The sequence below is a fragment of the Myxocyprinus asiaticus genome, chromosome 5, assembly GCF_019703515.2.
Source record: "Myxocyprinus asiaticus isolate MX2 ecotype Aquarium Trade chromosome 5, UBuf_Myxa_2, whole genome shotgun sequence".
In the NCBI taxonomy this organism is placed as follows: Eukaryota; Metazoa; Chordata; class Actinopteri; order Cypriniformes; family Catostomidae; genus Myxocyprinus; species Myxocyprinus asiaticus.
The window spans coordinates 14,799,221-14,823,937 of record NC_059348.1 but is presented as its reverse complement, the minus strand read 5'-3'; the positions used below and the strand labels follow the sequence as shown (position 1 = coordinate 14,823,937).

Here is a 24,717-nt window from a genome sequence, read left to right as displayed (position 1 = left end):
TCATAATGTATTTATTTGTTCTTTGGAAAGAACAACACAATAGAACAAAATGATACAGTATGTAAAAAAAATACTTTATTAACATTTTCCAAACTCAACAGTATAAAGACAAAAATTGACTAAAATAGCTCCAATTCGAGTAACATTAAACATTTGGGATGTTGACTGATTGAAAGAACTAATATTCATTGCGATGCACATTAAACCCTCATTTAATATTAATCAGTCGGCAGGCTGTCTTTTCACTTTAGACTTGGAATGCACATGATTCGTGTCAGGACATCCAGCGCTGCACTGAAATCCATATGAAAAGTGCAACGGGTACAAAGCTGAAATCATATGAGATTTGAACGGAGCATCAACAGGGAGAAAAACTAGCTGCAGAGCGGGCTTGTAAAGAATTGACATGCTTATGTGGTAAAATGCTGACACGTGAAGGACTTCAGCATTAGTTTATAAGAGGTTCTTGATCATTGTCATGGACTTGCTGTTGTTTGTTTGTTTTTAGTTTGTATATGAGTGTAATGTCTCAACAAAACACATCGCAAAGGCCCCGCCCTCTAACAGTGTTTACAACTCACACTGAGCTGAATAAAATGTAAAAATCAAATCGGTACATGCCTTAATTGCGATTAAGAAAAATGTATGTGTTAAACATTTTAAATTAATCGCACGTGTTAATGCGTTAACGCTAACAGCACTAATTTTTAGACAAATGCACTTCAAACTGCTACAGGAAAGCTACCAAATGACCATGTCATGCTGAATATTCAGCAAATCAACAAATTAGACACTCATTTTAAAAATATCCCTCATTTAACAATGGCATAATCTGGGGATGTTGGGTTATGGTTGAAGTCAACATAAAATCAAAATAGGCCCTATTTACTTTCTTAATACACGTTTCTGGTCGTATTGTGCACGATTCATCAGTCTTTGGATTTTTTTATTTTTTTTCTAAATGCAATAGCTGAAACAACATCTCAGATGATGTCACAAATCTCTCTTTAACCCCACCCCTGCAACCATCTGGCTTCATTCCAATATGTAGTGGCAAATTTTCACAATCCAACCAATTCTCAATGGATAAATTGAACTCCTGCCCTAGATTTTTTTCTCATTGAATATCCCTCATTTAGAAATATATGTCAGACTACACAAGTAAAATGGGCTGTGAACAGCGTTTCCTTTTGAATTGAATGTTATGGGACTTTGTCTTTACCTGCAGTTTTTTCATTTTCTGTGCTGCGGTGTGTGGTCTCGCTTGACTCCGGCTCGACTAAATTGCTACTGGTGTCTGGCCCAATCTCTAGAGTAGAGAAAAGACTTGAGTCAATACAGAGTCATGACTTATGTAATACAAACTGCTCCAAGCGTTAGTGGAAATAATTACAGGATTGAAAAAACAACTCGACAGGGTAGAAGAGTGCATAGGAAAGTGTGAACACATGCACATACGGCATGTATGCTGTTCAGAAAAACATGAAGTTAGAGAGAATACAATTGCTTTGAGCCGTGCACTAGTTCAGACTGTAATCTACACCTCTTATCTGGACTGTTTATCTACTGTAATCATTTACAGTGGGGTCCAAAAGTCTGAAACCACTAATGAAAATGCATCTATTTTGCAATTTTCTAATTTAATAATATGTATTTATAATTTAATACTACGAGCTGCCTCAGTACTCTAAGTTTGTGCAAAACCTAATGATCATGTTATCCCAGCATAATTTGAGAACGTTATAAAGAGCATGTTGTGTGCTTCAATGAAAGCAAGCAAATCTGACCATTTCTACTAAATAGTTAACATGTAAATGTCACAAATTTGCTTAATTAGTGACCTAGAAATTTGAGAACTTGAAAAGAATTTGAAACATTTCATATTAATTTTGCATCATAACATTTCTTGTAAGTTTTTTTTTAAATCTTAAAACTTTGTTTACTTCCAGGTATGGATTCGATTTTAAATCCTAAATATTCAATGTGGTTTCAGACTTTTGGACCCCACTGTATACAGGCTGCACATTTGATTTGTCTCCAACTAGACAATAACATGCTTTATAATACCCTTTCTGTCTATAGTATTGCTCCCTCCTGCTCACTATATACAGTAGGTATGTCTACAACAACACATTTCCACAGAATTAAGCCTCTGACAACTTGATCCATTGATGAAGAGGGCCTTATCAAATAAATCTTCTCGTATCTCCTCCAGATAACCAGCCATCATAAAAACACTTAATCACAAAGGACTAAATGGATATCAGTGCAGTAATTAGAGGGAAGGGTTCTTTCTAATCAGAAGAGCACAGACAGATCATAATTCTGTTAGATCCAGATCTAGACCTGTGACTGCTATAATAGGGGCAAGATACAGGCCTACAATAAAGACAGTCTCTAGTAGTTATTCAACACATCTTTTTAATTACAGGAAGAAAGCAATGCTTGCTACTTATGGGCTGTGATATTAGATGAAATCACTTCTGGGTAATAGAAGACATTAAAAGGAAAATGACCCGTTATATCCCCTATTCATTAACAGACATTCTGAGAACTTTAAATAAACACTATGGATTTTAGTCAGTGTCAAGGTCTAAGCGAACCTATTTAAAGGGGTCATGTCATTTTTTTTTTCACTGAACTTACAATGTTAGTTTAGGTTTTTGATAGGGATTTTATTTTCTCTTTATGTGGATTTTTGAGCTTCAAATGTTGGCACCCATTCACTTGCATTGTATGGACCTACAGGGTTGAGATATTCTTCTAAAAATCTTCATTTGTGTTCTGCTGATGAAAGAAAGGCATACTCTTCTGGCATCCCAGATGTGCGAATAAATCATGAGACAATTTTCATTTTTGGGTGAACTGTCCCTTTAAGGCTTCTATGTAAACACCCTCTTTGCATGTATGAGAAGTAGTGCTTTGCTGAAATGGGCCTATCCTTACAGGCCCTTTGCAAAGCCTGCATTATATTGTGACAAATTCTGAATCGACAGTCCATGCTGAAATGTGCTGATCAAACTGTAGCCACTCATTTCTAACGTTGGGAATGGGATTCTTAAAAATATGCAGAATTGCACTAGGGCTGTCACAGGGTTCCAGACTGTGACTAAAATGGTCGGAAATGCGACCAAAAATAATTGATTGCGACAATAATTTAAAATCTAGTCGCCATTGGCGACAGTCGGGGTATGTACATTCATATACGGTTTCGTCAGATATCATCTTGTGAGTTACTGAATACATCTTTAGAGCGTGCACCACCAGTGCGTCTCACACCGCTTTTCACCCGTTCTGTTGTGATGAGTTCGCTGCACACAACAACAAACACAGTGCAAGAGAGTCATAACCAATTCTCCCTCAAGTGTCAAAAGCTTGATTTTATATAAAATAAAGTTTTTGACACTTGAGGGACAATTGAGGGACTTGTACACAACTATTACACAAGGTGCAAACATTCATTGATGCTCAAGAAGACAACAAACTACTATATGCATACTATGTAAATATCTGCAATGTAGATTCTGAAGAGCAGTACAAAATAAAATAAAAAATCGGACCCACTTTATATTAGGTGGCCTCAACTAATATGTACTTAATCATTTGATACAATGTACTTATTATGTACATACATGTTGCATTGTAATTACATTTAAAGTACTTGCATTTAATTACATTTGTAGTTACACTGTTAACTTTAGCCCCTAACCCAACCTTTATTCCAAAACCTAACTCTAATAATAATAATAATAATAATAATAATAATTATTATTATTCCTTACATTTATATAGCGCTTTTCTAGGCACTCAAAGCGCTTTACATAGTATAGGGGGAATCTACTCAACCACCACAAGTGTGCAGCATCCACCTGGATGATGCGACAGCAGCCATAGTGTGCCAGAACACCCACCACACTCTAGCTATTGGTGGAGAGGTGAGTGATGTAGCCAATTCAGGTATGGAGATTATTAGGGGTCCATGATAGATAAGGGCTAATAGGGGGAATTTGGCCAGGACACCAGGGTTATACCCCTACTCTTTTTGAGAAGTGCCCTGGGATTTTTAATGACCACAGTGAGTCAGGACCTCGGATTAACGTCTCATCCAAAAGGCGGTGCTTTTTTACAGTATAGTGTCCCCGTCACTATACTGGGGTATTAGGACCCACACAGACCACAGGGTGAGCACCCCCTGCTGGCCTCCCTAATACCACTTCCAGCAACAACCATAGTTTTCCCCAGGAGGTCTCCCATCCAGGTACTGGCCAGGCTCAACCCTACTTAGGTTTAGTGTCAATCAGGCGAGAGCTGCAGGGTGCTGGACGGACGGACGGACGGACGGACGGACGGACGGACGGACGGACACACACACACACACACACACACACACAGTTTATTAAACCTCTGATTAATGGGTTATCAGCTGTCTTCCTTTTCTTCAGCTTTCTATCTTGTTTCTGAACAGAAATCTAAATCAAGCAATTCTGTGATTTGGCGATTAAAAACAGTCATTTGGCTCCTTAATGTTTCAGTTTTGGCTCAGTTTTGCTACTCGCAGTCTTTGGTCTCCATTCAGTCAGCCCTTTAAGACCTGAAGTCACCATGGTAACCTCAAGTTCAAGGTCCCATCAAAAGACTTAAACATATAGTCTGACAAGTGCAAATTCTGCCTTACATGTCTCTCATTCATAATCAATCCATCATCCACTTTAATTTGCATTTACATAGGGGTTGACGCTATACTGTATGTACTGCATGCACTGCATGTCAAGAGATACGAGCACAATACTTCTAGCTACATGTACCATAATGCAATGTAAAATGCAGAATGCAAAGAGAGAGAATAGGTAAAATGCTAGACTGCATCTAGAGCCAGTGGACACTCATCTACAAAGGTGAACAATCTCAACTCTCTGGTGAGAGGTGTCATAAACAAGCTTATGTCAAATCAATGTGAAGGTCAAAGACCAATGAGCAGAAGCCTTGAAGTTCCTTCGGAAAGCTAGTTGCAGAAAAGGATTCATTTGTATTACTTTTTTGATGTGAAAAGCAGAGAATAACCTGATGATTTTAAGTCTTGTGCAAACACGTCTTTCTTGCTTTTTTTGAATACGTTTATTTTTGGTACTTCCCAATATATTGGTGTTCATGCAAACACACTCATTGTAAAAGAAGACCAGAAAGATTGGGGGAGGGGGAACGATCAAATTCAGCTTTGGAGTTGGACTCAAGCAAAAGTACCAAGGCATGAGATTAAAGGTGCTTTCACACTAGATCTTTTAGTGTGAGTCCATCTGACGTCAAGTTTCGGTTTGTTTGGTTGGTATAAAAGTGGTTTTCCACTCCTGAGTACACTTGAAAAGGTTGTCTGGGGTATGGTTCATGTCGACTCCAGAATGCATTTTCACAATTGCTTTGAAAGCAATCTGGCCTAACTGGCAGAAGTGATTGCATCTTTGCAATTTATACATCATCAATGCTTGTCACCTTTGGAGAACAGTTCATATTCTACGCATCACTTGTAATGCATCCGAGGCAGACAAATTCAAATGCTGTTCTGAGCATGTGAAGTTTTGGTGGTAAATCCAAAGGCACAAATGCTTCAATAACACAGTAATCTCGTTTACATGGACACCAGAAAGCTTTTTATTGCGAGAAAGCAATAAAAATGCCATTCATGCACGTTACCCCAGTATACATGCGGTTTGGTCAATAAGCAGCTTTTGTCGACAGCATCGTAAACAGCAATGTAAATAATGAACCTGGCGTCTGAGGATGACTTCACTATTTTCCATCGTGACCTGCCGCGGCACTGCTGTGCAATAGTGGAGTTTCCCTCTTACGTCATACTCCAGGTTTCCCCAGTGCACTTGAGTGTAGTGTTGTCAAAAATACTGGTACGTTGGTACTAAGTCAACACTAAAATATATAAAAGATGTCACGATATCACTGTTTTGCAGTACTGGTATTACCGTGCACTGACTGACATACAACTGCATTCAAATGCTCACACGCTTATCTGAGCATGTGCTCTGTTATTCTTTTTACACTGAAATGCACAATTAATGAAATTCAAATCATGATATGTCCTAGTGTGATCATTAAAGCGCAAAAGGCTGCAATCTTAGTCTGCATGAGCTGTGTGATTTAAATGAATGTGTGAAGCCGACCGCTTATACACTGGAAACTTTACAGCCATTGAGAATCATTTGCATTATATGAGATGACAAAGCAGAGCACCAAACCACTGTGAAGCGCACAGCACATGTAAACTATATATTTATATATCTAAATCACAGCATTTGCACTTTAATGATCACACTGGGCCATGTAGCGAACTGTTTATCCAGAGAAGTGAAGCTTCTGTCAAACCACATGTCAAAATAAAAGCTCATGTCAAAATAAAAGCTAGATGCCTGAAACTGAAGAAATTGCAACAGAAATATATTACAACTGCATAGTAAAATTGTATAATCCCTGTAGTAATATTGATAATAATAACAAATAATGATTTATAAATAATAATAATAATAAATTAATCAATATATCACAAGCAAGAGTGCTGCTGTACTGAATAAAAGTTTGTTAAAAACATTGTATGTTGAAAAGTAATTGTTCTATTTTCACAAGTTAAAAGTTTTAAGATTTACTCTAATATGACACCATTTTGATGATGAAATTAAATTAAACTTTAAAACATGGAATTCTGGAGAAAAAAAAAGGAAAAAAGGATTTTGAAAAAAAAAAAAGAGTTCAGTAGGGTTCTACTTAAAAACACTTAAGCAATGCATACTTCACTGAAAACATTTGAAGGAAGCATGCATTTCTTTTAATTTATTATTTACACTGAAATGTAACTTTAAATGGGCTTTTTGCTGCAGTATCGGAATTTGTTATCGAGAACAGATAAATTTCACTGGTACCCGTACCGACTACTGAAATTTTGGTATCGTGACAACCAGTGGCGATTTCTCAGGGCCAGTAAAGCCTTCTCTGCTGGCCTAACATGCCAAATAAATAAATATTTTTCATCCTTTCATTCTCAAACACCTTTTTGCCTATGTATTTTTAATCGCTTTCCACTCTTAATTAATCTACAAACAAATAGAGAAAAATGAAATGTTTAACCAATCAGAATTTATTCCTTAATGCTTACAAGCAAAGTGTGACAACTGTTTCACAAATCGCATGCCTGAAGCAGTGCGTGAGTTTGAGCTCCATACCGTCAGGCCTTCAGAATTTCCACAGAATTCCTCAACAGTGCAAATGAATGGGCAACTAAAGTCAGATTATCAGATTCCTCAGCCAATCAGATTGATTTATCTGTTCTTAGTGGGTGTGGTCTTTAGGATATATCCAGGTCGAGACCTTCTAGCTGGCCTTGAGTGACGCAATCATACTTTAAGTGATGTACGTAATTTGAAAGCGAAGAGCGTGAGATCAAGCTGTCTGATGACTCGGCTGTCATCACTGCTGGTATTGCCGTTAAGAAAGAGATCCTTATGGATTTAAAAACACGAGATGTTCTGCATGACCGTGTGATTGCTTATTTATTAAACAGGAAAGGAAGACTGATTTTCACTTCAAGTAAATTGGTAAGTGCTTTTTGCATTGTTATAGCAACATCAGGAGTTTTCTACGTGTAAATTAGGCTGCTGGAGCATTCAGTGTCGGATCAATTTTTAAAAAGTAGTGCGGCGTTCCATTCAACTTGGAAAGTCGGATTTTCCTACTTCCTACTAGTAAAAGTGCAATGGAATGCATCTTGAAGTCAGAATTACAACTTGTAGGCTCGTGCAGAAATTCTCAACTCCGATTTCGCCGAGATGCAGGTGCATGATGTCACACAAACATATCGACACTCAGGGAGATATACAAAGTAAGTGATAAACATTCACTTTATTAAGTAATATCAATAAATGAGTTTGTTTCCACATTACATGATATTAAAGCTTGTTTAACAAACGCCTGCAGAAACAGGTGTTTAAAACATTATAATGTCTTTTGATAATCGTACACCTGAAGTACAAATGCTAGCGCTGCAAAATTGTTTATCAGTTGGGTTGCTAGGAGACATCTTTAATGAGAGTCAAGCCCCTGCTAAATTAAACGGGAGCGTTGCAGTTCCGAATATCGGGGAATGGAATGCATTTATGGTCGGAGATATCAAGTAGGAATATCCCAAATCCAACTTGAATGGAATGCAGCATAACCGTGTACCCTTATGAAATGACATTTATTGCAAGCAACATTTAAATCACAAATATTTTTAGATAGATTTTCCAGGTATTATAGACCTCCTTGACAGATTCATATGAAAAATTATGATTTTTGAATGTCTGTTCGCGAGACGTTCATTTCACAAAACAGTCATGCTGCAGTTAAAATTAGGCTTGCTTGAGCATTAAGTGTCGTTTCAAGTTTTGGCTTTTGTGCGTGGACATGTTTTTAAAATGTCACTTGGTATTATTAGTTAGCTGCGACAAAATGTATGATGCCCAAAGACATAGGGTGTCTTATTCATTGTGAAACTGTGTTTTCTTAATGGCATGAATCACACTGAAGGCTTAGACTTAAAATGCACGGCCCGCCACTGGTGACAACACTACTTGAGTGCATATGGACATGTGCACTCTTCAAAAACCAATGAGAACAGTGGTTATAGGTTTACATTGCCACATGAGCCGCGTTCTCCAGCAGAAACCTAAGAATGTTAAACAGTTTTCTCTTAATCCTTTTAACGGTGTAAAAAAAAAAAAAAAACAAAAAAAAAAACTGTGTTCACATTTGCATAACGTTTCAGAAAGCTGCTTTCTGCAAAAAAAACAAAAACAAACTGGAATAAGCAATTAATGTAATCGGGGTCAGTAAAACAGGCATCATTACCTAGCTACAGTGGTAATTAGATGCCACAATACTCACAGTCATATTCACATTGAAGACGCAAAATAGACCACAGTTAGGAACTAAACAGTACAGTGTGAAAAGAGAACTCCTGGGTCAGGAGGAGGAGGGTGCAATCGGACTCGGGTTTGAATTAAGCAATTGAACCAAGTGTAAATAAAAGATATCATATCCCAACTGAATTTTCAAGTTCAGCTGTTGAACCTTTTCACCCTACAGCTATTGTATACAGTGTAATACAGGCACACATATTCAGGCTGCCCTGTGGTACCCTAAATAACCATGAACCCAGTGTGGCCAGATCTCTCACCTTTCCACCTAGAGATTTTCTCCCAGATAAATGATGCTGTTAAAGGCCTGTGGGCATTTGGACTTCCATTACAGTGAAAAAACAAGGAAAAATTTCTGCGTGTCTGATTATGGGACACCATTTGACTAGTGACAATAATAAAGTTGTCTGTGGTGATTGCAACTAGCACCTCTTCATCTATTACTACAAAAAGTTGGCAAACCTAAAGCAACAGTTCAGTCGAAGTAGTCAATATGACAATATTGCCCTATATTCAAGTCTTCTGAAGCCATTCAATAACTTTGTGTAAGGAATAGACTTGCATTCCATTCAAATGTGGCATACTAGACGTGTCACACTAAGTTTGACATCAATAATGCCTCTTATAATTTCTCACTTTGACACTTATACCCATGCTAAATAAACATTAAAATTACAAGTTTAAAGAGAGGATGAATCCTCTCAATACAGTATCAGGTTTGAAAGTATCAACACTTCAAAACTGACCCATCCCTATCCCTACTCATTAACGTAAAACATAGCACAATGGATATTTGAAATAAATGAATGACAGCATGCATCACTTTCAGAGAGTCTTGGCCTTCCCCGGGCAAATTGGGCCAAGGCAAGTCAAATACCCCTTTCCTCCATGCCAATCCAGACCAATCCAGCCACATCTGAGACATGTGGGCCTATTGGATGCCTTGGCCTACTTCAACAACATTTGAACAGAGAGACTGGAGTGCCTCACAGAGACACCTCTGTGCTCATGTATCAAACTGGAAAAGCAAATCCAGCAGCACTTGTGGAGTGGAGAATATTTCAAACTTTATTTTGCCAATGCATTTCGGCATCTAGGCCTTCATCAGGTCTAAAACATTACATGTGGATAAAAGGATTTTTCAAATATAAACAAAGGCAGAGTACAAATTAACAAACAACTTGGCTAGAATGAAATCACATGGTATAGTACCTTCCAATTATATCACAGTGAGAAGAAAACATGTGATTAACTTTCAACCAATGGTAGCTTCTTGTCTCTTGTGAATTGTAAAAACGTTTCTCATATAATAAAAATACATTAAAACATAACCGAACATTTTGAAAAATAAATGAATTGTAATATGCATAAAAGAATTCTAAACAAAAAGTTGATAAAATTAGGAATTTTAAATAATTGAAAAATTCATAAAAATTCTTTTAAAACCAAGCACAGAGGTGTCTCTGTGAGGCACTCCACTCTCCCTAGCCAAATGTTGTTGAAGTAGGCCAAGGCATCCAATAGGCCCACATGTCTCAAATGTGGCTGGATTGGTCTAGATTGGCATGGAGGAAAGGGGTATTTGACTTGCCTTGGTCCAGTTTGCCCGGGGAAGGCCAAGACATGTGTTGTTTTAGCCCTGATGAAGGCCTAGATGCCGAAACATGTTGGCAAAATAAAGTCTGAATTATTCTCCACTCCACAAATGCTGCTGGATTTGCTTCCTTTTTCCAAGCACCTTGTTGGTTTTGTGAAGTTGTGCCAGAATAACTCTACAACATTCTCATGTATCAAAGAACTGTGAAATCAAATGAACCTTAAAGACACCAAATCCGGAGAGTCACGCGATGCCATGCGAGGAGCGGACGTGTAAACGGCGAGCTCTGCACACTTTGTTAGTTTTTAATTATTTTTATGTTATAATCCGGTGAGATACGATACACCCTGCTACATATCTGTTCTTTGAAGTCAACATGGCAAAGAATTCAAAATCCTCAGGCTCTGAAGATATCAAAAGACACTTACGTGATCAAGCTGATACCTCAGACAAGGCTGCAGATCAGGGACACCGTTTGGTCGGTGCGGCGGAAGAAATCCAACGTCAACTGTCCAACATGTCTGTGATGCTGATGAAAGTTGTTGCTGACTTAGAGGATGTTGCTCTAATATGTCGATCGATTACGGCAATGGAAATGGAATCGGGGACGTCGAGAGATGGATCGATTGTCTGGAGTCTTCAGAGAGGGAATTACCTGCTAATCCGCTAGCGACCAAAATAGATTTGGAACGCATTTCGGAAAAACTGGAAGACCTTGAGAATCGTAGCCAGCGAAACAACGTCCGAACTGTTGGAATTCCTGAGCATGAGGAAGGCTGAGATATGGTGAAATTCCTAGACGAGCTCTTCCCGAGTCTGCTCGACATAACAGGCCATAAGCTGGAAATCGAGCGAGCTCACAGAGTCCTGGCCTGCAGATCCATGGTTTTATGTGTTTTTGTTCATGTTTTGTGTTAATGTCTTTTATTTTGGAAGTTTAGTCCCTGTTTTATAGTCATGTGTTCCATGTCATGTTATTTCCTGTTTCCCTGCCATGTCATGTGATTCCCTGTTTCATGACATGTGGTCCCCTGGTCATGTGATTTCATGTTTCCCTCCATGTTCATGTGTCTTGCTTTCATTGGTGTATTGTCTTGTTACCTTGTTAACCAAGTCATGTCATGTCAAGTCAAGTCTAGTCAAGTTCATGTTTATGTTTTGTTCATGTTTGGATTTACTGTTTTTGGATTTCACATTTGTATTAAACTGCACTTGGGTTCTACACTTCATCATCATCGTCTGCCTGTCATTGCCAGCATCGTTACACATTGACAGAAGATCGATTTTACACTGAAGTTCCTGGCCAGATTGAGAATGGATACTACGGATTGCCGCAAAATATTTACATGCCCACAACAAGTGATGTCTTTTATAAAGTTGATGGACTGAGGAAGTCATGGTGTGTTTCTTATGTGGCCTCAAAGTGAACTTGACTCGTTAAATATACACTTGACTGTCCGAGGAACCAGGACGCCTGATTTGTTTCTTTTTGTGCTGGTACCGCCTAGCGGCTGGAGTTTGTTTTGTGAAATAACACTCCTTCGGGACAGTTGTGGATGAATCTGAATGTTCCATGTGTTTATGCCTCCTATTGGCAGGAGGTTGTTTTGTGGAAGTTCAGGGTTTGATTGTTGCACTAATGGGGAATGTGGTCTTTATAATATTGTTTTTGACACACAATCTATTTTTTCTAATATATCAAATTGTCAAATGTTAATATGAGTGGATTGTCTCTCTCCATGTGGAATGTGAATGGGTTGGGGCACCCTATAAGGAGGAGGAAGGTTATTTATTTTCTTAAACGTAAGAAATATGATATAGTGTTTCTTCAAGAAACACACCTTTTCCCGCAGGAAGCTGAAAAATTTGGGAAGATATGTGGTGGGCATGTTTTTTTTAGTGCTGGCTCAAGTAAGAGCAGGGGAGATATTACATTTATAAGCATCTACAATTCAAAAGTCTCAAACAGTTTAAAGATAAATTAAGAAGAGTCATTATAGTTTTAGTAGAAATTCAGGGGCAAGGGTTAATTTTAGCAAATATTATGCACCTAACGCTGATGATCAGGGCTTTTTTGTATATCTTGTGCCCTTGTAAAGAGAGTAGTGATAGACCAATATATCTGCCAGACAAATAAACTGGCTGATATTTGCCCATTTTGAGATTACTGCAATGGTTGGTAACTGTGCCCAATCTCTAGTTGGCCAAGAAAGCAGCCAATCTGTACCTTCATAAAATACCAACAAAACAAATTGGGAGTAAAAAAAAAACACAAAACACACAAGCCCCACAAAACGACCAATTACAACTCTTTCATACCAAATCAAGGGTTAATTCTCCAGCAGATAATACAATGCTAACCTTGCTACCCTTATCAATGCATAATGAATATATTCAGACTAAAACATTGGTCTTACCCATTACTTGTTTTTCTTCCACCTCTTCGCTTGGCATCTCACTGACAGGCTGGAGCGGTTCTGCATCATGAACTTTGGCTGGTTTTGGATCGTTTGACAGAACTGGCTGTGCATCTTCTTCAACCTCCACATGTGGCTGAATCTCCTCCTGAACTACTTCTACATCCGTGCGCACAGAGTTTGATTCAATGCCGGCGTCTATACAGATGGAACATAACTGATCGACTTTGGGCTGAACGTGTGCATGACCTTCAACTGAACGCTCACACTCTGGGTGGAACCACCTGGAAAGAAAGGAAAGTCAATGATGCACCCTTTCATTATACTCCAAATTTTCAGCCTAATATTTTGATTTTGGATTCAGAACTTGGATCCAGATATACAGTAGATGTGGATCCAGTTAACGGAATTGCTTAAATTCCATTCCAAAGTACAGATTTGGTATGTACCTTTTGCATTGATGGCAAGAAAGCAGGTCTTTGTGGACATCAGGATCTACATCACCAGGACAAGAGCAGGTGAGGGAGGTGTCCTGTTGATCGACACAGTTTTGACATAACAGGATGTTGTGGTGCCACTGCTCGCTGCTCCGCACGCCACACTGAACACACATTCGGCAGTTCTAAAAACAGAAGACTGTGATTAGCTACACTGAATAACTTTAAATAAGCTATGACAAATTTTTCATTATACATCAGTATGCTCCAGTGTTCGAATCTGATTTACCAAGCTGCATTCCAAGAGTGCTTATATTTAGCTTAACAGCACTGGAGATTTCGTATCACAGCCGTGCTAATATTCAGAACACTCTTTTGTGTGATATTGCTTAATTATGACAAAAATAAAAATTTCACAGTTGCCCATACCTTACACCTCCAGCCATTGGTGGGTATAGAGTCCATAGCCGGCTGTAGGCAGAAGGTGTGATAGCCTTTATCACACATATCACACACTAGCATCTTAGTGTCCTCTCCAGGCTCTCTGCAAGACACAAGACCACAAATCAATCAATCCTTTATTCAACTAATTTCATTGGCATTCTAAAATTGAATAGGCCTACATTCCTGCACTCCCAACATAGAGCTTTCTAAAGCATATAAATGAATAGACGTGTTTCAATTGTGACTACACATTACATCTACATGAAACATCTGCAGGTGACTGTATATGTTTTATACAACTCAAATGAATGTATAAGCTAATAAAAAATTAGCTAATAGGGATTACTATAAAGGATTAATCAGTAAAAAAGACAAATACAGAGTGTGGACAATAAAAGGCAAAGCTTGGCAGCAACTCACTTGCATGTCTGGCAGACTTTACACTCGGGGCACTGCCAGCCTGCCCTCTTTAGAGGAGTGACGCTGATGTCCAGACACATGCCGTGGTAATGCAGCCCACAGCTGGTGCAAAAGAACTGGTCCAGGAGATCGCCAGGGCTGTCACACAAAACACAGTTCGCCTCCTCTTCAACTGAGAGAGAGAGAGAATATTATCAGTTAGTATTGGCTTAAATTTGTTGCTGTTCCAGAAGCACAGTATTTTTGTATTCCATGGGAAAAATAATATAATATGGGGTTGGAATGACATGAGGTTAAGCAAAGGATGACAAAAGAACTATTCCATTTAACAGATTTTATGAAACTCATTCAACCTTTTTAACTGTTTAAAATTAATTATTCTTATAAGTGTGTGTTTGTGCAAAACACACACAAGACAATAAAGAAGAGTTCCATCTTACATTTGCTGACAGCCAGCTCAATGTGCTGTGTACACAGGACTGAGTGTCTCCTGAAATCCTGAAAGGTGCCAGCGGCCCCTGCACAGGGGTAATGGTACGAGCGGTCACATCCCTCCTCACAGCACTTGATGGATGCTCCAAGGCGCTTACAATATGCACAATGCTACAAAAGAAAAGAGATGCCCAGTTTAAGTAACCAGCAATGTAGACTCCAGTTTTGATGAAGGATGTTAAAAAAAAGAGAGACCATCAATTATTTTAACACTGTCTGTAGTCCTGAAAGACATAATTGCATGCATTAACTGCTCATGAAAAAAATCAACGTGTAATTGTTTGGCAACTAACACTGAACCAGAAAAGTCTATACAATAAGATGCAAGCTGATAGCGTAATGCCTGTGGTCAGACTAATAGCTAGTGAGCGCTGTGAGATAAACCACAATGATGACAGACTGACTGATCTGTAATTATTCTACCACGCTAGTGATCTCCCACAGGACCACAGATGAGAAGACTGAAAGAGAGAGGCTAAAACCGTTTACAACTTTCACCATACTCTCATAAGTCTCAACACACTCTCAGAATAATCTCACCATTCTTGTGGTACAATCTCATAATTCTCCCACCATTCTCTCAATATACTTCCCATACTCTCAAAATGCTCTCATGATCCTCTCACCATATTCTTAAAATTCAGACCATGCTCTCATTATAATCTCACCATACTCTCAAAATGCTCTCATGATCCTCTCACCATATAATTAAAATACTCCATATTATTAAAATATTGACTGTACTCTCATTATAATCTCACCATACTCTCAAAATACTCTCACAATGCTCACACCATAGTCTCATAATGCTCCCATTACACACTCAATGCTCTTATATGCTCTCAATATACAGGTGCTGGTCATATAATTAGAATATCATCAAAAAGTTGATTTATTTCACTAATTCCATTCAAAAAGTGAAACTTGTATATTATATTCATTCATTACACACAGACTGATATATTTCAAATGTTTATTTCTTTTAATTTTGATGATTATAACTGACAACTAAGGAAAATCCCAAATTCAGTATCTCAGAAAATTAGAATATTACTTAAGACCAATACAAAGAAAGGATTTTTAGAAATCTTGGCCAACTGAAAAGTATGAACATGAAAGGTATGAGCATGTACAGCACTCAATACTTAGTTGGGGCTCCTTTTGCCTGAATTACTGCAGCAATGCAGCGTGGCATGGAGTCGATCAGTCTGTGGCACTGCTCAGGTGCTATGAGAGCCCAGGTTGCTCTGATAGTGGCCTTCAGCTCTTCTGCATTGTTGGGTCTGGCATATCGCATCTTCCTCTTCACAATACCCCATAGATTTTCTATGGGGTTAAGGTCAGGCGAGTTTGCTGGCCAATTAAGAACAGGGATACCATGGTACTTAAACCAGATACTGGTTGCTTTGGCACTGTGTGCAGGTGCCAAGTCCTGTTGGAAAATGAAATCTGCATCTCCATAAAGTTGGTCAGCAGCAGGAAGCATGAAGTGCTCTAAAACTTCCTGGTATACGGCTGCGTTGACCTTGGACCTCAGAAAACACAGTGGACCAACACCAGCAGATGACATGGCACCCCAAACCATCACTGACTGTGGAAACTTTACACTGGACCTCAAGCAACGTGGACTGTGTGCCTCTCCTCTCTTCCTCCAGACTCTGGGACCCTGATTTCCAAAGGAAATGCAAAATTTACTTTCATCAGAGACCATAACTTTGGACCACTCAGCAGCAGTCCAGTCCTTTTTGTCTTTAGCCCAGGCGAGACGCTTCAGACGCTGTCTGTTGTTCAAGAGTGGCTTGACACAAGGAATGCGACAGCTGAAACCCACGTCTTGCATACGTCTGTGCGTAGTGGTTCTCCCCCACATTTTTGAATGGGTTTTGTTTCACAATCCTCTCCAGGGTGCGGTTATCCCTATTGCTTGTACACTTTTTTCTACCACATCTTTTCCTTCCCTTCGCCTCTCTATTAATGTGCTTGGACACAGAGCTCTGTGAACAGCCAGCCTCTTTTGCAATGACCTTTTGTGTCTTGCCCTCCTTGTGCAACGTGTCAATGGTCGTCTTTTGGACAACTGTCAAGTCAGCAGTCTTCCCCATGATTGTGTAGCGTACAGAACTAGACTGAGAGACCATTTAAAGGCCTTTGCAGGTGTTTTGAGTTAATTAGCTGATTAGAGTGTGGCACCAGGTGTCTTCAATATTGAACCTTTTCACAATATTCTAATTTTCTGAGATACTGAATTTGGGATTTTCCTTAGTTGTCAGTTATAATCATCAAAATTAAAAGAAATAAACATTTGAAATATATCAGTCTGTGTGTAATGAATGAATATAATATACAAGTTTCACTTTTTGAATGGAATTAGTGAAATAAATCAACTTTTTGATGATATTCTAATTATATGACCAGCACCTGTACTCTATATACAGTGCATCCGGAAAGTTCAAAGCTCAATTTTGAGTGTCATGGCAACGGCTGTGAATACTTATGTACATGCGATTTTTTTTCGTTTTTTATTTTTAATAAATTTGCAAAGATTTCAAACAAACTTCTTTCACGTTGTCATTATGGGGTATTTTTTGTAGAATTTTGAGGAAAATAATGAATTTAATCCATTTTGGAATAAGGCTGTAACATAACAAAATGGGGAAAAAGTGAAGCGCTGTGAATACTTTCCGGATGCACTGTATACTCTATAGTGATATAGATCTCAATATAGATCCAGCTCCGTTCCTGCTTGGTGCTCAACTCCCACTGTTACATGTCACAGAGTGATAACAACTAACTGCAGCCTGTGCCAGCCAGTTATCACTTCAGTCTACTACGATGGACTTCACAGAGGATGAACTGGTGCCAGCTCCAACCGTAAGACATGGGATACTTCATGAGCCACTGCCTGAACCTTGGACTTAGGATGGACCTCACCGAACCTCACCGAAATGACCTGCCAGTTGAACTCTGATACACCTCACTGATCTCTGCCTGCATCACCTTGGTCTAATAATGGACTACACTCTTAAAATGGAATACATAGACTATCAATTAATTTCCAACAAAACCCCACATCATCCAAATAACAAAGGACAATTCATCTATGTGAACTTCTGCAGTTAATCCAGGATGGACTTCAAAGACATTAGTCATTAATCTTTCAGTTTGTACAAAATCTTGTTGTTTAAACATTGACCCTTAACACTTACTTAGTTTACTAATTTAAACCATGACTTGCACTACACATAACAAAAACAAATATTGGCATTATATTCATGCAGTTTAGCCAGAGGGGAACTGGCTCCCACAGTGAGCCTGGTTTCTCTCAAGGTTATTTTTCCCCATTAACCAACATCTTATGGAGTTTTGTGTTCCTTGCCACAGTCGCCTTCAGCTTGCTCACTGGGGTTCTAAATACAATTATTATATACTTATGCATTTTAAGACACAATTTACAATGATATTTTTTTTATCAAACTGCAAAATCATGACTCTAACACTTTATAGATATTACAGCTTCATTTTCTGTTAAAGCATGATTTTGTCTGGCAGCATGAAGCTGCTTTGAAACTATGTGTTTTGTGAAAAGCGCTATAAAATAAATAAATAAAAAATGACTCTCCTAATACTCTCAACACACTCTCAGAATGCTCTTATAATACTAAACATAGACTCATAATACTCTCGCCATACTCTCAAAATACTCACAATGCTCACACCAAACTCTCAGAATGCTCTCAAAATACTCTCATAATACTATAATAATGTTCTCACCAAACTTTCTTAACACTCTTTCCATACTCTCATAATACTCTCATCATACTCTTATAATACTGACCATACTTTCATAATACTCTTACCATTCTCCCATAATACTCATACCATACTCTCACAAATTAAGGCAAAAAAACAATAAGACATGCAATCAAATCTAAAGTAAACACCCACTGTTGTGATTGGCTCTCTGCTCTTGACTGACCTGGGGCCAGATTCACGAAAATGTTCTTAAGAAAAAAATTAAGAAAGTTCTTAGGATAAATTATAAGAAGTTCGTAAGAATGTTCCTAAGTGCAATTCTTGAAAAATTCTTAAGAAGTTCTCAAATGTTTTCTAAAGAACATCTTAATTTTTTTCTTGAGAATAAAAAGACAGGCTTTGACATTGTCTGATCAGCCTGCTAACAGAGTTGCCTTGTCTAATAGCCTACAGCAAATTCAGTACTCAACAACGGTAGACCATAACGATAAATTTATCTATTAAACATTTTTATTTTAAGTAGCAAGCACCATGATACTTTTTTGAATGTAAAGTGTGTGAGATATGTTAGTTTAATGACATTAACCGTCAAAGGAGATTTACTTGCTGCTAACCATTTGATAACTATTTTTTTCTCCCCAATTTGGAATGCCCAATTCCCAATGCGCTCTATGTCCTCGTGGTGGTGTAGTGACTCGCCTCAGTCTGGGTGGCGGAGGACGAATCTCAGTTGCCTCCACGTCTGAGACCGTCAATCTGTGCATCTTATCACGTTGCTTGTTGAGCGCTTTACCATGGAGACGTAGTGCGTGTGGAGGCCCACTCTATTCTCCGCGGCATCCACGCACAACTCACCACATGCCCCACCGAGAGCGAGAACCACATTATAGTGACCATGAGGAGGTTACCCCATGTGACTCTACCCTCCCTAGCAACCGGGCCAATTTGGTTGCTTAGGAGACCTGGCTGGAGTCACCATTTGATAACTTTTAATTTGACATGGAGGAAAAGAAAAGAAACAAAAACTACAAGAGCTGGATGTTATTGTTGAGAAAATTACTGCAAGGAAAAAGTTCTCCTTGGGAAGCATGATAATTATATCACGTCAGAAATTATGAGGCGGGTAAATGGGAAAGGGTGGCAGAGGCGGTCTCTGCTGTGCCCAACTCCGATAGGGATGTGGATGGGGGGTGAAAAAGAAAGTCTCAGCTTTCTAATATTATAATTTTTCTGTTTCTATGAACTCTAAAGATCGCGGAGAGAGAGCGCTATATGCAGCGCATCCATTAGCATGATTGGTCACCACGTTAAGAAGCTTCAAAACAACATTTATTTTTTGAATTTGGTGATAACATTTACATGGTTTACAAGCTGAAAATAAAAATATAAATAAACACAAAACAGTCAAAAACATTTTTCGGTCTAAAATCAAATTTCTACGTAAAAAGCCCATTGCGATAGAACGTGTATTTGAAACAACCCAGTAAATTCATTAAACATCTTACCTTTTAGGATTTAAGACTACTGTGAGGCTATCCTAACTTTAAGATGTTATTTACGATGATTTTTATGAACTTTTTTTTTTTTTTGAGAATTTGAATGATTCTTACGTTTTTATTAAGAACAATCTTAAGAAAAAAGATAAGAACTCCCTTAAGAAGTTTTTTCGGGAATACAAAATATTCTTAACTGTTTTCTTAAGTTAGAAATTAAGAAGAAAATGGTAGTTAAGAAGAAATTTCTTCTTAAGAACGTTTCGTGAATTCGGCCCCAGCTCTCTCCTTGCCATCACACTGCTCACCGCTGCTGGGCGGGGCTACAGAAGTGATTAAAGGTAAAGTAGGCATTGATGTGTTGTTGTGGAGGCGGTCAGATGCAAATGTCTGCCACAGTGTGACATGACAATGTGGAGGAAGTAGACAACAAGTCATTTTGGCAGCTTGGTTTCAACAAATGCTCTTTCTGCAGTAAGAAGGAAGTTTTAAGTTCTGAAACTTACACTATGTTTTTATAGTGCAATGACCTCTTACATGTTAAAAGATCAAGGACCCTTTAAGGATGTTCACACTTGTTCTCTTCAAAAGAACATAAGGGAGAACTCTTTCAGTTGACTCAAAAGTGAATTAAGTGAACAAGAACCCAGTTCTTATTGCATTCACATTGTACCTGAAATCGTAAGTGGACTTAAGCAGGGTTCCTACTCTTTTCAAGGCACAATTTTCCAGGACATTTCCAGGACATTTTATGTGCCACGCAGTTGTAATATTTAAACATAAACACACAAGAGGTCATTAAAATTGTGGTTATTAGAGGGCTATTTTTTCAAAATTCTATATTCGACAGTTTAATTAAATTTCGTCATCAAAATGGTGTCTAATCAAATCAATTTAAAACTTGAATTAACTGAAAATATAATTATTTTATTTAATAACATTTTTTAACATAACATTGCATTATTTTCATCAAATTAATTGCTTTTCTACAAACTCCTCACAGCATAATCCTAAACAAACCTGGAGATATTTTTGTAAAATAAAGTGCTGCAGATTATATACACTATATGGCCAAAAGTTTGTGGACACCATATGTGCTTGATGAACATTTGATTTCAAAACCTTAGGCATCAATTTCCCCCTTTGCTGTCATAACAGCTTCCACTCTTTTGGGAAGGCTTTCCACTATACTGTATGTAGTAACATGGCTGCAGGGATTTGCTCTCATTCAGACACAAGGCTATCAGTGAGGTCAGCAACTGATGTTGGTCGATGGGGCCTGACTAACAGTTGCTGTTCCAGTTCACCCCAAAAGTGATCAGTGGGGTACAGGTCTGGGCTTTGTGCAGGCCAGTCAATTTCTTCCACACCAGACACAGTAAACCATTTCTTTATGGACCACACTTTGTTCACAGGGGCATTGTCATGCTGGAACAGAAAAGGGCTATCCCCAAACAGTTGCCACAAATTTGGAAGCACACAAAGCCCAAGCCATTACATAAAGAAACATTAAGATTTTTCTTTACTGGATTTAATGGAGTAACCAAATTTGTTAATTAGAAGGGGGTGTCCACAAACTTTTGGCCATATAGTGTATTTATTTCATTGATTCATAGCCTTTTGTGGTTTAATAATCACACTTAGACATCTCGAGATTTAATTTTTGTAAATTAATTTAATTGTGCATTCAAAAATTCACTTTTGTCACAAATATGTCAAATTCATTGAGATTTCACATTTTAGAGCTAATGCAACTTTTATGACTGAATTCAGTAATTCCATCCATGTTTTCCACATCACGGAAATCCTACATGTGACGGTGGTATAAGTGGACTCTGATCGTTAAATGATTGAAAATGAATCTACTAACCGAGCTGTAAAGGTCGCATCATCACCACGCTACCACCTCGGGTGTAAATTCATTCTAAAAAATGTTTTTTAAATCTGCGGTCCAACTGTCGTTGTTGTCTAAAGTTTACAACTCAAATGTTTTTGTTGTTAACACTACAGCGGTGTTGGAACAAAAACATTTTGCACTATGTCAATATTGTAGATGTTATAAAAACCTTGTCAGCAACACAATCAAACAGTTTTATTTTACCAAAATATTTTCCAGGACAAATAATTATTTTCCAGGACATTTAGGTATTTTTCTCATTTTCCATGACTTTTCCATGACTGGAAAACTGCATTGCAAAATTCCAGGTTTTCCAGGACTTCCAGGACATGTGGAAACCCTGTTAAGGCCGATTTATACTTCTGTGTTGAACTTATGCCGTAGGTAACAAGTAGCTACGGTGTTTACAGGGTAGCACACGGTGTAGCCTGACATGCACCAAAAATGTAACTGCGTGTTGTGTCGACGCAGACCACAATAGCTGTGATTGGTCCGCTTTTTTACCAGAGACAAAAAAAGATATCTGAGGAAGCGTCACATTTCCTCATTACTTTAAAATGGGCCTAGGTAGCTCAGTGAGTATTGATGCTGGCTACCACCCCTGGAGTCGCGAGTTCGAATCCAGGGCGTGCTGAGTGACTCCAGCCAGGTCTCCTAAGCAACCAAATTGGCCCGGTTGCTAGGGAGGGTTGAGTCACATGGGGTAACCTCCTTATGGTCGTGATTAATGGTTCTCGCTCTCAATGGGGCGCGTGGTAAGTTGTGCGTGGATCGCGGAGAGTAGCATGAGCCTCCACATGCTGGGAGTCTCCGCGGTGTCATGCACAATGAGCCATGTGATAAGACGCGTGGATTGACTGTCTCAGAAGTGGAGGCAACTGAGACTTGTCCTCCACCACCCTGATTGAGGTGAGTAACCGCGCCACCACGAGGACCTACTAAGTAGTGGGAATAAGGTATTCCAAATTGGGAGAAAAGGGGATTAAAAAAAAAAAAACGATTACTTTAAAATCCATGCATCGTATCCATTGACCAGTGATTGTGTCACATTGTATTTGGAGAACTGTTTAATCGGGAGCATCTGCTGATTTAATATTTGGTTTATGTTTAATGGAGTTACGCAACAAAAAGACACATCTGTAACTTATGAACTCTGTGCTTTTTTTCCTCTGGGCTTTTACTCAATATATATTTGGTATGTGAGAGAAACAATTTTCGTTGTATATTAATTCAAAACTTTCCAATCTGTACAAGGTTTTGACCATATGTTTGACAGTGGTGTACAGTAAATAATCATATTTTATAAGTTATGAAAACGGAACACTTCTAATTTGTCAGCAGTTTAAAAAGCACCCATTAAGAGTTTGTTAGATTGCCTATATGAATTCTAAAGTCCAGCTTTTATGCATTCAAGTGAGTAATTAATTAATTTGATGGTCCCTTCACAACCACTGGCAAAAAAAATAAATAAATAAAAAAACCAGCAGCAAGAGCAACTTCAGACACCTGCACAAATTATGAATTAATAATTGCTGTTTGCAAAAACAACTGTCATTACGGAAGTGGAACGAAATACTGAATCTTTCTCGCCAACATGTATCACAGCGATTAGGCGATGACTTAAAAAACATTCAGGGACAGCAGAAGAGGGTAAGATCTTACAATATGCATTTTTATGCCTTGTAAACTTAAACATTTGGTTTCTGGTCATGTATTAAACATGGCAAATTCTGCTGAAGTAAATATGTCAAGGTAATGTGCCAAGGTAACATTATTAGGCTGGCTAAAATTGATGAAGTTCTGTCGAAACTGCAAAAATGACTTGTGATAGACTTGGAATCAACAGCTAGAGTGAGTTGAAAATAATAATAATAAAAAACCCAATCAGCAATGTTGTGCATTTGTTTTTTTGTATGACATTGTTTTCCAGCAAAAGTGTTTATGAATTTATAACTGGCATAAATGAATTTTATTGAACATTAAAAACCTAGGATTTTATTTTTCGTATTTTTTTTTCTCGGAAAGACAACATTAAATGAAAAATATACCGATTTTTGGACACATATAGAATCCATGTGTATAATTTCTGGTGGTGTGGCCAGTGAAAATGTTAACAAGGTAAAGGCAAATAAAAATCTGACCAGGTGTATCATTTTGTGGTTAACTCACAAAATTCCAGAAGAATTAAGTAGGCCTAATAATGACAAAATGAAGGTTATTTAATGTTAATTTTAGGTTCCATTCAGTATTAGTTGCTGTAAACTGTAACAGCTTCCTGAAAACACGTACATATACCCTCATAATAACAGCAGTAGGCCAATGTTCCTCTTTTCTATCTGTATCGATCTGTTCTGCAACTCTGTCCATCATACTGCCTAATGAGCTGCTCAGAAACCAGCTGTCCACTAAAAGTCAACCAACACTGCCCTTATGTTTACAGCTGCTTGCCATATCTTGTTAACTGTGCAATTTGTTTCGCACCTTGAGTCGTTACACGCCCACAGCAATTTAATCTCAATAAGGTGTGCGGCCAAAAGGAACACCACGTGATTTATGCACATCAATGTGGGACCCCACTCAAAAAATCAGGCCAATCAGATGCACTACCTGTAAGCACGTTCAACATGTATTTATTAGGACTGTATTAGCGCAGTTTATTAAAAAAATTGAAGTAATTACTTGTTACAATGATTTATTCATCAAATGCATTTCAATTAATCCCATATTTAATATCTCAGCATAACTAATTGCATAATTAATTGCTGAGAAAGGCCCTAAATGAAGATATTTCAAACGCATTTCATTGTTATTAT

The 24,717-nt window shown here is 38.2% G+C and overlaps 1 protein-coding gene across 5 annotated transcripts in view; it reads right to left on the bottom strand.

Annotated features, from left to right (window-relative positions):
• LOC127441623 (histone-lysine N-methyltransferase 2C-like) overlaps positions 1 to 24,717 on the bottom strand; it is a 146,296-nt gene that overhangs the window by 76,723 nt on the left and 44,856 nt on the right. For all 5 annotated transcript variants that reach the window (XM_051699226.1, XM_051699227.1, XM_051699231.1 and 2 more), the window contains exons 8-13: positions 14,710 to 14,872; positions 14,270 to 14,441; positions 13,835 to 13,949; positions 13,418 to 13,590; positions 12,969 to 13,252; positions 1,223 to 1,309 (exon numbers count right to left, since the gene is read on the bottom strand). In XM_051699226.1, coding sequence (XP_051555186.1) covers positions 1,223 to 1,309; positions 12,969 to 13,252; positions 13,418 to 13,590; positions 13,835 to 13,949; positions 14,270 to 14,441; positions 14,710 to 14,872 — 994 coding nt within the window. The remainder of the gene's footprint in view (positions 1 to 1,222; positions 1,310 to 12,968; positions 13,253 to 13,417; positions 13,591 to 13,834; positions 13,950 to 14,269; positions 14,442 to 14,709; positions 14,873 to 24,717) is intronic.